The 15,156-nt window shown below is 36.5% G+C and overlaps 2 protein-coding genes across 2 annotated transcripts in view; one reads left to right on the top strand and one right to left on the bottom strand.

The window, feature by feature from the left end:
• Positions 1-15,156, bottom strand: part of LOC126832358 (low-density lipoprotein receptor-related protein 1) — a 163,502-nt gene that overhangs the window by 58,682 nt on the left and 89,664 nt on the right. The window contains exons 16-26 of the mRNA XM_050563103.2: positions 10,550-10,766; positions 9,881-10,073; positions 8,718-8,846; positions 7,439-7,591; positions 6,588-6,716; positions 5,828-5,950; positions 2,479-2,585; positions 1,951-2,080; positions 1,262-1,387; positions 523-651; positions 33-161 (exon numbers count right to left, since the gene is read on the bottom strand). Coding sequence (XP_050419060.2) covers positions 33-161; positions 523-651; positions 1,262-1,387; positions 1,951-2,080; positions 2,479-2,585; positions 5,828-5,950; positions 6,588-6,716; positions 7,439-7,591; positions 8,718-8,846; positions 9,881-10,073; positions 10,550-10,766 — 1,565 coding nt within the window. The remainder of the gene's footprint in view (positions 1-32; positions 162-522; positions 652-1,261; positions 1,388-1,950; positions 2,081-2,478; positions 2,586-5,827; positions 5,951-6,587; positions 6,717-7,438; positions 7,592-8,717; positions 8,847-9,880; positions 10,074-10,549; positions 10,767-15,156) is intronic.
• On the top strand, positions 11,490-13,208 carry LOC130014325 (ultra-long-chain fatty acid omega-hydroxylase-like). Its single transcript, XM_056103362.1, has one exon. The coding sequence runs from the start codon at positions 12,379-12,381 to the stop codon at positions 13,057-13,059; it is 681 nt and encodes a 226-aa protein (XP_055959337.1). The 5' UTR covers positions 11,490-12,378; the 3' UTR covers positions 13,060-13,208.

Here is a 15,156-nt window from a genome sequence, read left to right as displayed (position 1 = left end):
TTATTTTATTTGATGAGTGATGATTTACTTACTTCTATGACAACCTCTGTGCTCATCTGTACCATTAACACAATCCTCTACATCATCACATACTTTATGTGGAGGAAGACAAACATTTTCTTGAGCATTGCAACGGAAGTTGGGGTACTGACAATCTTTTGCTGTAAAGTTTTAAAATAATACATATAAAATATCATTCTGTTGAGCATTACAACAGAAATTGGGGTATTGACAATCTTTTGCTGTAAAGTTTTAAAAACACACATAAAATATCATTCGCATTAAAATTAAACCTATTAATTTCTTCATCGTGTTGTTTTCATCCATGCTATCATTCCAAAATTTAGCCATGTGTATTGTTAAAATCGCATAAGGTTCAGCAAAATAGTTCCCAGATCAATTTCTAAAATACTGTATTATAGTAATATAATGTGTTGTTGAATTTCTTTGCTTGTCTTTTTTCTCTTACCAGGACAGCTAAGGGAGGACAATATGTGCACAGGGAATGAAAACCTAACTTACAACAGTGTTCTTCATCTGATTTATCAGCACAATCAGCCTCCCCATCACATTTCCATGATTTAGGTACACATCTAGATTTATCTGTACATTGGAACTCCATTGGATGACAGGTCTTCATCGCATCTGGTGCTATAACAAACAAATAACTAAGGTTATTATATAAAGCCCTGGTTGTACGTGGCAAGGAGTAGGGTCGCCTGTCCAACCTCGTGGGTTTTCTCCGGGGCCTCCGGTTTCCTCCCACTGCAAAAGACCCCTACGCGCAAGCGAATTATGTAAATAAAAATAAACCATGTTAGTCCCGAAATGACCTAGTTTGTGTCGAGTGGACGTTAAACCCCATTTCTCTCTCTCTCTATTATATAAAGCCTCAATTATGGCCATTTAAGTTTACGTTAGTTTCTATGGATTTCACACTGATATCTTTATCTTTCTTATTAGACAAACATAATAATTGTGCTATCTTATTTGTACTACCAAGAGCAATCTTCATGAAGGTTTCTTTTACATTTTTATATTTAAAATATATGTTAAGGTTTTGACATATATGTGCCTTTACAATTGATATTAAAGGCAGGCATTCCCTTGCAAAAAAAGGAGTTCAACAACATTAAAAAAGCATGGTTTTAGGCATGTCAGGCAACAAAAAAAAACCCTGACGATCCAAAGAGTAAGGTAAGAGTTTTTGCATTCTAGACATCTTGTCCACTTTAAATACAGTTTAAATGACAGAACTTACAACAAGAACTTTCATCTGTTCCATCTGTACAGTCTTTATCACCATCACATCTCCAGATACTCGAAATACAAATACCACCATCACATAGAAACTGATGTTCATTACAATGTGAGTTTGTTGTTATATCTGAAATATAAACAATTGTCTTAATATGAGACCAAGATTTAACAAGATAATACCTTCTCTTATGACTGTTAATACACAGTTAATGAAATATAAACAGTGGACTTAACAATTATGAGACCAAGAGTTAACAGGATATTCTGTCTACTTCAATTGTTAATACACAGTTAATTGCAAGAATGTAAATTTTCTTCTGTCATGTTAAAGATTCAGTATGTCAAGACTTAAATCTGACTAGTGCAGGTATTTTTTATGGCTTAAAATGTTATATTGATTATCAATTAGGCATTTATTCACATACCAATAACATAATGAAATCTCTAGACCATTGGATTTCCATGGTATTGAATGGATTAGAACACTTGTGCCATATTTGTGATTCTGGCAGTTTGAGGCGGTCTAAGGAGTACAAGTGCAAGAGCAAAAGGGTTAATAATGTATTATTATTATTTGTCAAAATTAAAGATATATAGTCTTGTGGTTAATATTGAATCTAGGAATAACAGTTTATAACAGTACAGCAAGTGACAGCTTTCTAAGTTGGCCTACAGACATTCATTACTTACTGCAATTCTCTTCATCAGAAGCATCAGGACAGTTGGCTTCACCATCACATAAATATTTCTTTAATACACATATTGATGAATCTTTACAAGCAAACTCTTGTTGGGGATGACACCAAGATTTACAATCCATCTGAAATATACATCACGTTTAAAGATGGTGATTGTCATTTCAGGGGTTCTGAATACTTTCAAAATTAAAATATTGTGAAAGTTGAACCTCTTTATAGAATCAGTCAAAAAATGGGTCAATTCTATTCAGTATTTAGAAAGATAATGAATGAATGAAAAGGGGTTCAATTTCCTATTTTTCGGCACCAACTGGGCTAATGAGGAGGGGCATACACCATTCAGTGTGCCAAGAGGAAAATTTTACTCGGACAGCAATGGAATTTCAATCACCAAGGGTTCTTCTATGTGCATGTCAACATAGCCTATATCCAGGAGCTCAGTTTTTGGATTATCAGGACAACTACTCACTGACCCACTGCGGCACCCATAATGTCGATAACATTAAGATGTGTTACATACCTCATCTGAATTATCAGGACAATCATATTCGTTATCACATCTATAAGAGTATGGTATACAATGGCCGAATGCACATTGGAACTGATCTTCAACACATTTGGCTGTGTCTGAAAATAATTAACAAAAAATATTCTAGATTTTACATTACCATAAATGGCCCTGAATTACATATAATAATATTAATAATAATAATAATAAAGTCATTTATATAATATGAAAGTGGAATAGGTAGTAAAGTGTACATCAATAGTCATGCTAAACCAGTCTACTCAGTATCCTCTAGCAGACTGACTTTAATCAAAACTATTTAACCCTTTCACTGCGTATACCCGGTAGTACCGGGTATTATAAAATGTCGGTAAAATGCGCGTACCCGGTATTACCGTGTACTCAGTAAAGCCCTCGCTAAAATTAGTACCGTAACTGCAAGGGCCATCTTTTGTATTTTCTATACACTAGAACATATTTCCACGTGTTTCAAAGCGACAAACCGTAAAATGGCGGAGTGCATAGTGATAACGTAGACGATGCACTCTCGAAGAAGTCGTGAATGACGTCTTGCTGACCAACACGTGGACAATTTCGAGGCGGGTGATTTCCAGTTACTTGATAATGATAGTAGTCAGGACAGTGATTGGTACCGGTATTATGAAGTGTGTGATTTGTTGCGCGACGTTCCGCCCATGGCTAGCTATGTCTCCCGTGCATGATGAACAAGCCCAATGTGAACACGATATCCCTGTGTCTGCAGTAGATTCTGACAATAATTCTGATGTTGATAATAATGCTGGCCTGGTGGATCGTAAAAGACGTAGGCAATTCCTGAGTCCCGAATGTGTAGATCTATTGACTGACTATATTGATAATGATATGGGACTTGGGGATGAAAGTGAAAGTAAAAACAAGGTATTGCAATCCGCACGTGGTCATGGCAGCGGGAGACGTGATGCGAGTGTTCGTGGCGGCATTGCTCATGGCTGCTATTGATATTTTTGTTCATTTTATATATCTTTATCAAAATCCAGTGAAAAAAACAATATCTTTTAAGTATTTCGATTTCGTGTTAGCTTTAGTGAGAAATGAGAAATCCAAAATGGCCACCATGACGTCACGTGACTACATTATTATGCAAATTTCCAAAATTCTATTTTTTCCTCTTAGCCCAACCTCATGCCCATCCCAACAGACAAAAAGATTTTTCATAAAAGCTTCCATAAGTACTGCATGGCATTCAGTTCCAGCATCCCTTTTTTCCTCAGGCAGTGGATTTACGTCTAGCATTGAAAGGGTTAATACGAATCATTTGATACAAAGCTAGAACAAGAAATCTAATTAGTAACTTGGTGGTTAGGCAAAAACAATTGTTTTAGGAACCTTGAGAAAGCAAAAAGAAAATACTACTAATAATCTGTTTGTACCTAACCTGCAAACTTTGAAGATGTGAATTGTACTTGAACAAAAGATGCTGCTCCTAACGGGTATAGTTAATAACATAGAACTTAATGTAATTTTCTAAATCTGCTGTATTACTAACAATCTAAATCATTAGTTTATAGATATGTGGACAATGTCAAGTGTGATGGCTATTAATAGGTTAATAAAAGCGATTGAATGTAAATGTGCTGCATCTCTGTCTAATAATCCCCTGAGAAATCAACATTTGAGATTGAACAGATGTAAGTTCAAGTTTTAATAGTGCAAATTTTGAGTGTGTGTGGCACCCTACAATAGGGGGACACAAATATATAACTTTAGATCTACTACATAAACATTACTCCTAATTGCATAGGGTCATATTGGATATATACTATTAAAAAAAAGTAGGGGATATTTGATTTTTAAGTGTTATTAAAGTCACCTAATGAAACTGACGAAGAAACAAATGACAAAATGAAATGAAGTTCACATTCATCGATTTATTCCAAATGATCGTTAGACTAAGTAAGGCACAGACTGACCATTATAAGGGTAAAATGATACCCGGGGTCAAACAGCAAAGTTACCACAGCATCACAACCAAGTCAGTAACGGGTAAATCCTCCTCTGTTTGCCAAACAAGCATTGATCCGACGTGGCATACTCATAATGAGACGTCTAAGGTCATTTTGGTCCAGATTGTCCCATTCCTGTTGCAACGCAGCAGCAAGTTCTTGGACATTGGCAGGACGTTGTTGACGTTGACGTAACCTCTGTCCAAGCATGTCCCAGACATGCTCGATGGGGGAGAGGTCGGGACTCAGTGCTGGCCAAGGTAATGTGGTGATGTTCTGGAGGTAACCTGTAACGATCCTGGCCCTGTGACATCTTGCGTTGTCATCCTGGAAGATGAAACGGCGGCCATGACGTCGTGCGAACGGCACAACATGGACTGCCAAGATGTTGTCCCGGTAGTACTGGCCTGTAACACGCCCTGCAACAATATGTAAAGCCGTTCTTCCAGCAACAGTGATGCCTCCCCACACCATAACAGAACCACCCCCCAAATCGATCATGTCTGATGACGTTAACGTCTTGGAAGCGCTCGTTTCGACGACGCCACACCCTCCTACGTCTGTCCAAAAAATCAACAGTGAACCTTGACTCATCTGAAAACATCACATTGCTCCAAGCGTCGATTATCCCAGTGTTGACGATCCCTACACCAACGACGTCTTGCCTGAATGTGATGATCTCTCAAACAAGGGATCACGCGAGGACGTCGGGCGCGAAGGTGACCCCTATGCAGTCGATTCCGAATCGTCTGGCCACTCACTCTCACACCAGTGTCTGTTTGAAGACGAGCGCTGATCTGATTTGCTGTGATGACACGATTTCTCAAGGCCAAGGTACGGATAAATCGATCCTGGGCTTGAGTTGTCGCCCTTGGTCGACCTGAGCGTGGTCTGTCCTGTACAGATTGTGTATCACGGTATCTGGACCATAGCCTGCTTATGACAGACTGAGAAACATTCATCGTCCGCGCCACAACCGCCTGTGTTGTGCCGATCTGTAGCATGCCAAGGGCACGTAACCTTTCATTTTGGGTAAGCTGACGTATATCAAAATTTGTTTTCTGGTCACTAAAACAATTAAACTGATGTTTCCACCCTGGAATTCAATGCCACAATGACTGTAACATTCAAAGTCAGAGTCGTGCAAATCTTGGGTTGGACCCCCATGATGATCCCAAGCATCACCTGCATTCCATGCTGTAGCTATTGGTGCGTTTGGGCGTCACATGTAACTGGAAATGTTTCTTCTGTTAGGTTCTATAGTGACTTTTTTCGTAGTCATTTGCATATTTTAGTATTATGCCCCCAAAATCAAATATCCCCTACTTTTTTTGAATAGTATAAATGTAAAATGTTACCACAATGTTCTTTTTCATCAGAACCATCGGCACAATCAATTTCATTATCACAGATCCATGCTGAAGGTATACATCGACCACTTGTACCACCACATTTTGTATGATTTTTAGCACATGAACCATCTGTAAATATAAAATCATTATCATCATGTATAGCGGGCTCAATAATCCATCTATATATGCGTGTTCAAAGCGATACATTTTAGGACTCTCTCGTCAATCAAAACACAAATAACTGTGACTTGAAAGTTTGAGATTCTCTAATTTTACCAAATTGTTTTAGTTTTCAACTGTGATACAAGCGTTTTCTCCATGCACTCAATGGGACTCTGAACATAAATGGAAAGAAAAGGAATGGGGTTTAGTGTCTCATCAACACATTTTGAGACTAACATATGGTAATTATGGTAATTTTTATTTCTGTGGTTATGTGTGTAATGTAAAGGGGAGAATTTTGCCTAGACAGCAACATTTTAGCCTAAGCTTCTTTGAATTCAAACTACTTTTACATGTAGTACTTTAACATACACACCGACATGTGTACAAGACAATGTTCATTGTCACACAATTTACAGTTCTAAACACCAATGCAGGCTAAGATTTGGATTAGCACAGGGATGCTAGGGTTCTTTACACCTAATACTTTAACTACAGATAATGTCTTGCAATTTTCATCTAACCTTTTTTTATTGAAAGACACATGCGTTAACCCCCCCCCCCCCCAATCGGCCACCCAACCCAACAAGATAGTATACAGTACCTTTGCTGGTACATTTGGACTCATCATCCCCATGTGGACAATCTAGATGACCATCACAGACTAGATGTTGATGTATACAAGAACTATTTAAACACCTATGCATCGACGGATCATCACATGCTTTACTTTCTGAAAAAAATAAAATAAAATAATAATGTATTGTATTTTAACTTCTTTAATTCCGCCCTGGGAGTCGCTTCTTGACATGTATTTCACAAACCTGATCAAAGCGATCAAGGGTCGTAACTATTACAGTAATAGTTATATGAAATCGTTCAAAATTAATAGGTTTCTTCGTGTCATGAAATGGGGTTTAACGTCCTACTGTTTTGCTCCTCAACTGGGCTAATGAAGACGGCTTCATGTCATGAAGTTAAACATTGAATGAACAGCTGGTAAATTAGATAGACCATCATATCAAAAATATGAAATTCTTTGCTTGCTTTTGTCTGTGATTATGCTACCAGGTTAACTAGAGATAATGCCGCGAATAATGATGTCCCTATTTCAAACAAACAAAAGGTTTTTGAAAAGTTTAATTTTTATTGAAATTCAGTGATCACACTCATCTCTTTAAAATAAATTAAAATCATCCAATATTGCTAACATTTGGATTCTTTGTTGCATTAGTGTTAATGAAGTATATGAATTATATGAAAATCAAAAAATAAATGTAGTCTCTATCCTGAGTTGTCCCAAGAAATTATGGACAACAGAAAGACAATGGAATGATGACAGAAATATATGATTGGCATGGAAGGAGGGGCTAATCATAAATCAAATAAATTATTTGATATTTATATATGAAACAAGGTTTCAGAACTCTCCAAAGGCATTTTGTAAAAACTTACTACAATATCCTGTATCTGAATAATCTTCATCAGAGCCATCTAAACAATCTCTATCTCCATCACACGTCCACTGTTTGTTGATACAACTTCCATCTTTACATGAAAACTGACGTAGTGAATTACATGCGTCTGGTGCTTTATAGTCTGGATTATCTAGAAGGTTAAAATGAATTTTAGCATCAATTATCTAGAACTATTATCATATTATAGTCTGGATTATCTAGAAGGTAAAATGAATTATTTGGATTAATTGTCTAGAATTACTTCTGAAAGAAATGGAAAAATGGGGATTAACGTGAATGCAACACAAATAAGTTCAGTTTAGGTCTAAGGCCATTAAAACAAGAGGTTGCTATACAAGATACGCCCACATTTTAAAAGACATGGACAGAGAACAAGCTAAAAAAAAGAAGCGATTTTACGTAAAATCAGGGCCATAATCCAGAAGTTCCAATCTGATACGTGCAAGTATCGACAGAAACCCTGATCTTTGGTATATAAACATATATTTTAAGTTTCATTGAAATCGGATAAAAGTTGTCACCTCTCTACAGGGTCCACAACCTATTTTGTCTGGCAGTTTTGGTCTGATTTTCATGAAATTCAAACTCAACCGCCACCATGGTGTAATCGGGTTTTTTAAAAACGATAAAAACTGTAACCTCTAGAGGCACCACAAGCTAAAAACGTGTTTTTTCATACAATCAGGGGCCATAATCCAGGAAATACAGTAATTATCGGAAATCGCTGTAAATCAATAGGATTCTTCGTCTCATGACATTAAACACTGTGTATAAATTTAAAGTCAAGCAGATATTAACTTTAGCCCCTAGAGCATCCACAAGATTTTTCAAAGTGATTAAGGCCATAACTCTGGCAGTAATTATCGGAAATCAATGAAAATCAATAGATTTCTTCCGTATCATGACCTTAAACACTGTATAAATTTCGAGTCAATCGGATTTAGCCTCTAGAGCGTCTACAAGATTTTTCAAAGTGATCAAGGGCCATAACTCTGGCAGTAATTATCAGAAATCGTTGAAAATCATTAGAACAGACAGATGGATGGATGGCGACGACAATATACAACCACATTTCAATGTGGGTGTTTAAAAATCCAGTTGGAAGCTGTATTGCATGGTGTTTAGTTCCATATTAAAGACTGTGTGGACCATTTTTGGTAACACAAAATTTCTGAATGTAATTTTAACGATGGCATCCATTTTTAAATATAGAGATAAGTACCAAATGCCTGCCATGTTGTAATTATACAACTTACCTTCACAATGTATTTTATCTGCTGTTAGTTTCCTGCCTTTTCCACATTGACAGACATGACCATTTGGTATAGAAAGACAAATTTCTTCACAGCCACCATTATATTTCGCACATGGCAGGGTTGTTAGACCTGAAATATAAAATAAAGTTAAATTCCATTTAACAACTACGTAAAGAGAAGAATCTGAACCTTAGACAATACAATTTAAATCTATTTAGTTATATTAATTATGTGAATATGAATAATGCAGAAGCCAAACTGACATGTAATGCAAATCATGAACAATGTCCTGGAGGTCTTGCAACCATCCCTCAAACTTGGTTCACATTGGATGCACAAACACTCAAAACTCCACCACAATGGCATTGTAATACAATTTGACCTTTTGGCACAACTATATTATAGTGATGACTATTAATTTGCACAACACTTCCCTAAGTATAAGAAGGCCTTGCTATCTTGTCTGCCAGTGATTGTAACAATCAAGTAGCCGAAGCAGTATAAAACTGTTCTGGTTTCGTACCATCAGAACTAGATGATGTTCTTAGTCAGGCCCTACATAATGCATCACTAACAAATAGAAATCATGCCTGAAAATCCTGAGAAACTTTCTTGGCAAACAACTCGATAAAATCTGGAACATCCATGTTAGTGAGCCAGAGACTTTTTCACTGAGCCACCGGACCCCTATATTCCCGAAGCAATGACCGTGAGTTTTACAACATCTAGACGTTGCAAGACTGGTCTGCAATTCTCGAACTTATAGCTACATTATCTCCCTTTAATGCAGATACGTGAACAATAGTATCCAATCACAGGTCATGACACAAACACAGTCAAATCAACCATGGCGACCTCCATGGAAACCATGACATTGAACGAGCCCTTGCAACTCGATTATCTCAGGTAGACATTTGCCCTGAAAAGCGCGAGACATGGTATTCCCGATGATATTTCCTATAAGGAATATAAGAGGCCCCTAGCTGGTTGAGTAGCCAACTGAAATTAGTGACAAAATATGCAGGGTATTATGTGAAGTGCTTGATAAGATGTACGGAGTTAAAGCAAGATCAAGCCGTCTATTGAAAACCCTCTTAAAACATTTGTTATTTTTTTTTTTAACAGAGTAGTCTTTGTATTACAAAGGAGTTTTAAATATTTACCTATTTGCTGAATATTTGGATCATAAAGTTTTAAATCAAATAGTGGATTACTATCATTCCTGATAATACTGGTTATATTTTTATCTGAATCATAACAAAATATCTGTCCAGACAACGATTCGGCCCAATAGATGAAATTCTTAAAGACTGCTATACCATACGGATGATTCAACTTTTCGAATTTAACAATAACCTGAGAAATAAACACAAACAATTAGAAATATAATGTGAAACACTTGAAATTCTATTTTAATTAATTTTGTGTTCTTATACCAGATGAAGGCTTTAAAAAGAAGGGGAATTACACATGGGGTGATAATAGTGTTTAAAAAATTTGTCTCAATTTGCGGTGCAGGCACACAACAGTCATTTTTGTTTTTGACCTTGGCATTATTATTAAGCCTTTAAGCCTATATCAACTTTAGACCAGGCAATTATCTAACACCCAAATAGATGGCTTAGATCACTCTCTGAAACTAATATCCACAGCAATCCTAATGAGAGTTACACACATCTTAAAAGCTAATCATATAAATCTGCAATCAATGCAATTAACAAGTAGGTTTTGTATGACATGATAATTTTATATGACTACTATACAGAATTAACTGACAAAATGAACCTTTAACAGTGTGAAATATCATCCAGTGAATCGTGGGAGTTACCTACCTTTCTATCTGTTCCATTAACTGATATACTCTCTATTCTATCATAATAAGCGTCTGTCCAGTAAATGGTCTGTGTAAGGAAATCGAGTGTGAGACTGTTTGGCCACTGTATCTCATCCGAGACTAGTGTCATTCTGTTACTTCCATCCATGCAAGCTTTCTCTATTTTTGATGTGATTTCAGACGGTTTTAACACCCAATCTGTCCAATACATGTGCCTGAAAAAAGGAAATGACATCATCATTACCAATTCTACCACAGACTAACTAATAGAATTCAAAACGATATATGAGATAGCGCTTGCATATTGCAAGTACTAATTACAGGGGTGGCAGTGGAGGAGGGGGGGGGTGTTAGTCGTAGGGGGTTGTGTGTGTTCTGGGGTGGCAAAGTGATGGATTCAGACAATTTATTATCATAGTTTTGTAGTGGCTCCTGCGTATCTGAGTCAATTTAATCCAGTTTCCTTTCACTGGTACAGACCTCTGCAGACAAGTGAATTATTTAAATAAAGATATAGGCTACTACATGATAGTCCAAAAATGACCTGGTTTGTGTTGAGTGGACATTAAACCCAATTTCTCTCGATGTTAGTCCCAAAGTGTCCTTGTTTGTGTTGAGTGGAGTGGACGTTAAACCCCATCTCTCTCTCTCTCTCTCTCTCTCTCTCTCTCTAATTTTTGTTAAGTGAATTTTAAACCCATAAAGAGACACCACAAGTACATTAAATAAATATGTCAAGATGACTGGTGGGCCAATTATAACACCATAGCCTGCATTGCAAATTGATATTATTGTGTAATCATAACATAGCGTAATCTCTCCAAGCTCATATGTTGACAGTCTCTATGATAATTATGTACAAAGTCCAAACAAAACTGAGTCAACTAGGTTTTTGTTGAAAAAGGAAGACAAGACATTTTATACAGTCTGTCATTCTATAATATTAGGGATAATTGTGCAATATGGATGCCTTCAGCATCCCTACGATTCTTGAAATTGGAACTATCATTATAAGCATTTATTGTTCTTTAAAATTAGTTGCCTATATATACAGATTCCGTACAAGGTCAGCCATATTGCAAGAGTTTCCTTCTGATCCACCACATTGGTTTTGGGGTCATTTGCTTTATTATCCTGCTCCAGATGATGCTTGTTTGAAGACGATCCGTGAAAGGACTGCAAGATACAATGATTTTTGTCTAAGTTGGTTTGGGCCTTTATTGGCAGATGTAAGCCTTACGTCACCAGAAACCGTGAAACCAGTTCTTAAATCATCCATGCCGAAAGGAAAGCTTTACCACTTGCTCAAACCTTGGTTAGGGGATGGTCTTCTGCTCAGCAACGGAGAAAAATGGGCTAGAAATCGCCGACTACTGACCCCGGCATTTCATTTTGAAATTCTAAAACCTTACTTAATTATTAAAAATACGGCAGCTGATATCTGTTGTTCAAAAATCAAAAAAATTGCGACAAAGGATGAAAACTTCGAAATGTTTTCTGTAATCACGATGTTTACATTAGATGTTATCCTAAAATGTGCTTTCTCCTATGATACAAACTGTCAGGAACTTGGGACTGGTCACCCATATGTCCAAGCTGTACATGAACTAAGTAGAACCATAACTCTAAGGATTTTGAAGCCTTGGCTTCAGTTTGATTGGCTCTTTAATCTGACAAAGTTGGGGAAAGATTTTAAAAAAAAACTGTGATTATGTTCATAATGTCGCTGAAGAAATTATCTCCAAGAGGCGCAAAGTTCTTCAGAAAGAAGTACCAAAACTTCAGTCCCAAAGGAAGAGGTACACTGATTTCCTAGACATTTTGTTAATGGCAATGGATGAGAATGGTTTGGGGTTAACTGACCAAGAAATCAGAGCTGAAGTAGACACATTTTTGTTTAAAGGACATGATACTACTGCAAGTGCTTTATCCTGGACAATTTTTTCCTTAGCACAGCATCCAAAAATACAGAGTCAGGTCCAGATAGAAATAGATGAATTGTTGTCTGGAAGAATGACAGATGACCTTATGGCAAGCGACCTCAATGAACTACCCTATCTCACCATGTGCATAAAAGAATCCCTTCATCTTCACAGCATCATCTCCTTCATAACACGACATACAGAACAGGATTGCAAGGTTCTGGACAAAACTATTCCAAATGACACCATGACCACCATTTTGATTTACGGACTTCATCATAATCCAAGCATTTGGGAAGATTCTCTAGAATTTCGTCCGGAGAGATTCAGTCCAGAAAACATTGACAAAATAAACCCTTTTGCTTATATACCATTTTCAGCTGGTCCAAGAAACTGTATCGGACAGAATTTTGCCATGCATGAAATTAAAGTTTTATTGGTGAAAATACTGAACAGATTTCACCTTGAACTTGATCCAAACCATGATGTGAAAAAATTTGCAGGAATCGTCACAAGAGCCGAAAATGGAATAAGAATGAAAGCTAAACTAAGAATTCCAAGGCAATGCACACATGAATCTGATTAGCAGAATACAAATTTGCACCCATCAGTGTTAAATGATTGAAGAATACATAAAATAATTAACATCAAATGTGTCACTCTAACAGGCAGAACGAAGATTCTATCTATGCTCCTCTTATATTTCATTTAGCTATTTTTAATTTGGTTTATCACACAATCTTTTTTTTTTTAATACATTCATGTGAATTAAATTTTGAAAATTTAAAAACTTTCTAAGAGTGTTCATTAATTTTTCATTGATTCTTATTCAAAAATAATTTAAGTTTGGTTAAATGATCTTATACCGTACCACTGGTGCTATAATGTAATGGGCTGGGGCAGGGAACCAGTTTCAGTCACAAATGAAAATGAAATGAAATGGGGTTTAACATCCTACTGTTCTGCTCCTAACCTGGGCTAATGAAGATGGGCATATGGCATACGGTGTGCTATGAGGGAAATTTTGCCCGGGCAGCGGCGCTACGGCCTACTCTTATATCGAATTCCAACTGCCAAGGGATCTTTTACGTGCACGGCAATGTGTACACAGGACCTCGGTTTTTCGTCCCATCCGAACGACTAGACAGCTGTCCTTGTCAGGCCCTTGTCACAATAAATGGAGTTAAGTTTATGGTTTTTAATATTATGTGTAAAAACAGTTAAAACTGTATTTATATAATTGACATAAAAGCAAACAAGAGACTGACTAAGTCAATTTAGGAATAACATATTGATCAATTTTATTTTATTACATTGCATGCACGTAGGGGTCTTTAGCAGTAGGAGGAATCCAGAAGACCCAGAAAAAACCCACAAGGCTGGACAGATGACCCATCTCCTTGTCACGTACATGCTGGGTATCGAAACCACTCCTCCTTGTTAACTATGTCGTCTGCTAGTGGTGTGTGAGTGAGGTACAGTGATAGGGTGACCCGAGCTGAAAAAAATCTCGAAAACTATTTACAGTCATGGCACTATATTTATATAAACAACAACCCTAGATAATCCTTTATTATAAACTGCCAAGAAACTGTACCTGCGTGCTATATTTCACAAGATATATCCATTCGACTGCATTGTAAAATACACTGCTTTTGTGCACCATCCGCGGACATATTTGTTTTGGGTTTTCAATGTTGACGGAGTTATGTTCTCTTGGTTATTTCAAATTATTGATTTATTTTCCGATAAGAATGAACCATCACTACCATTCGGGACTATTTGTTTAATTCGGAATTTGCTATCTGATGAAATTGGCTCCATGCTTCGATTGAATTTAAGATTTCCGAGCATGCGCAACGCAGCTCAGTTTTGGATCGGCCATTCCTGTGTGCTTAATTTTGATGTGTGCAGTCCAATTTAAATTTATTTAAGTTTTTGTAGATATATTAGACCAATCTATTTATATTTTCTGTATACCCATAGACACATAGGTCTATTTATATTGGTATTTATATGTGAATGTGCCTTTGTAAATTAATATTTGATGTCCCATTTAAGAAATAATGTTCGGAAAGTATGTATATTGACGAAAAGTTTCATGGAGTAATTAGAGTATTAAATAAATAATGACAGACTATTTTAATCAATCTAAATGAAAAAATATGCAATAGCTGATCAAGTTATATACAGATTTGAGATGTACATTGACATTTTGTAGTTGGGTTTGAATAAGTGAATACAAACTAGAAGATACATAATTAAGAACAAATTCAAATTCGGGAGGACGTTCCTTCTTGTAAGATAGCATTTACACAAGTATAAATATGCTGATTATATTAATATGTATTTCCTATAACTTTATAGGGACTGAAAGAGATCGATAACATTAACAACAAGAGCATTGCTAATGCCTCAATATACGTCCACATTCCTACTTTGATTGATATGGTACTTTTTAAAATAAAGAGAATGAAATATGAAATGGCTGTAATATGACAAGAGGCAAAGAAGGCTAGGCGTTGGGTTTGTTATGCCAAATTTACAGACAAAATATTAACAAAAAAGTGGCTGTGAAAATGCCCCAGGGAATCGGAGCATGCACCAAAATAAATAGTTGCTGTCGTTACGGTATAAGGAATAAATATCCAAAGTTCCAAGATGATCCATTCAGAATTGCAGC

The sequence above is a fragment of the Patella vulgata genome, chromosome 9 (genome assembly GCF_932274485.2).
Source record: "Patella vulgata chromosome 9, xgPatVulg1.2, whole genome shotgun sequence".
Classification (NCBI taxonomy): Eukaryota; Metazoa; Mollusca; class Gastropoda; family Patellidae; genus Patella; species Patella vulgata.
Note: the sequence above shows the minus strand (reverse complement) of the source record. Positions and strands in the feature narration are given on the sequence as shown.

Bases quoted from the DNA above. Each gene is read 5' to 3' on its own strand.
- LOC130014325 (XM_056103362.1), top strand. From the start codon at position 12,379: ATGGCAATGGATGAGAATGGTTTGGGGTTAACTGACCAAGAAATCAGA.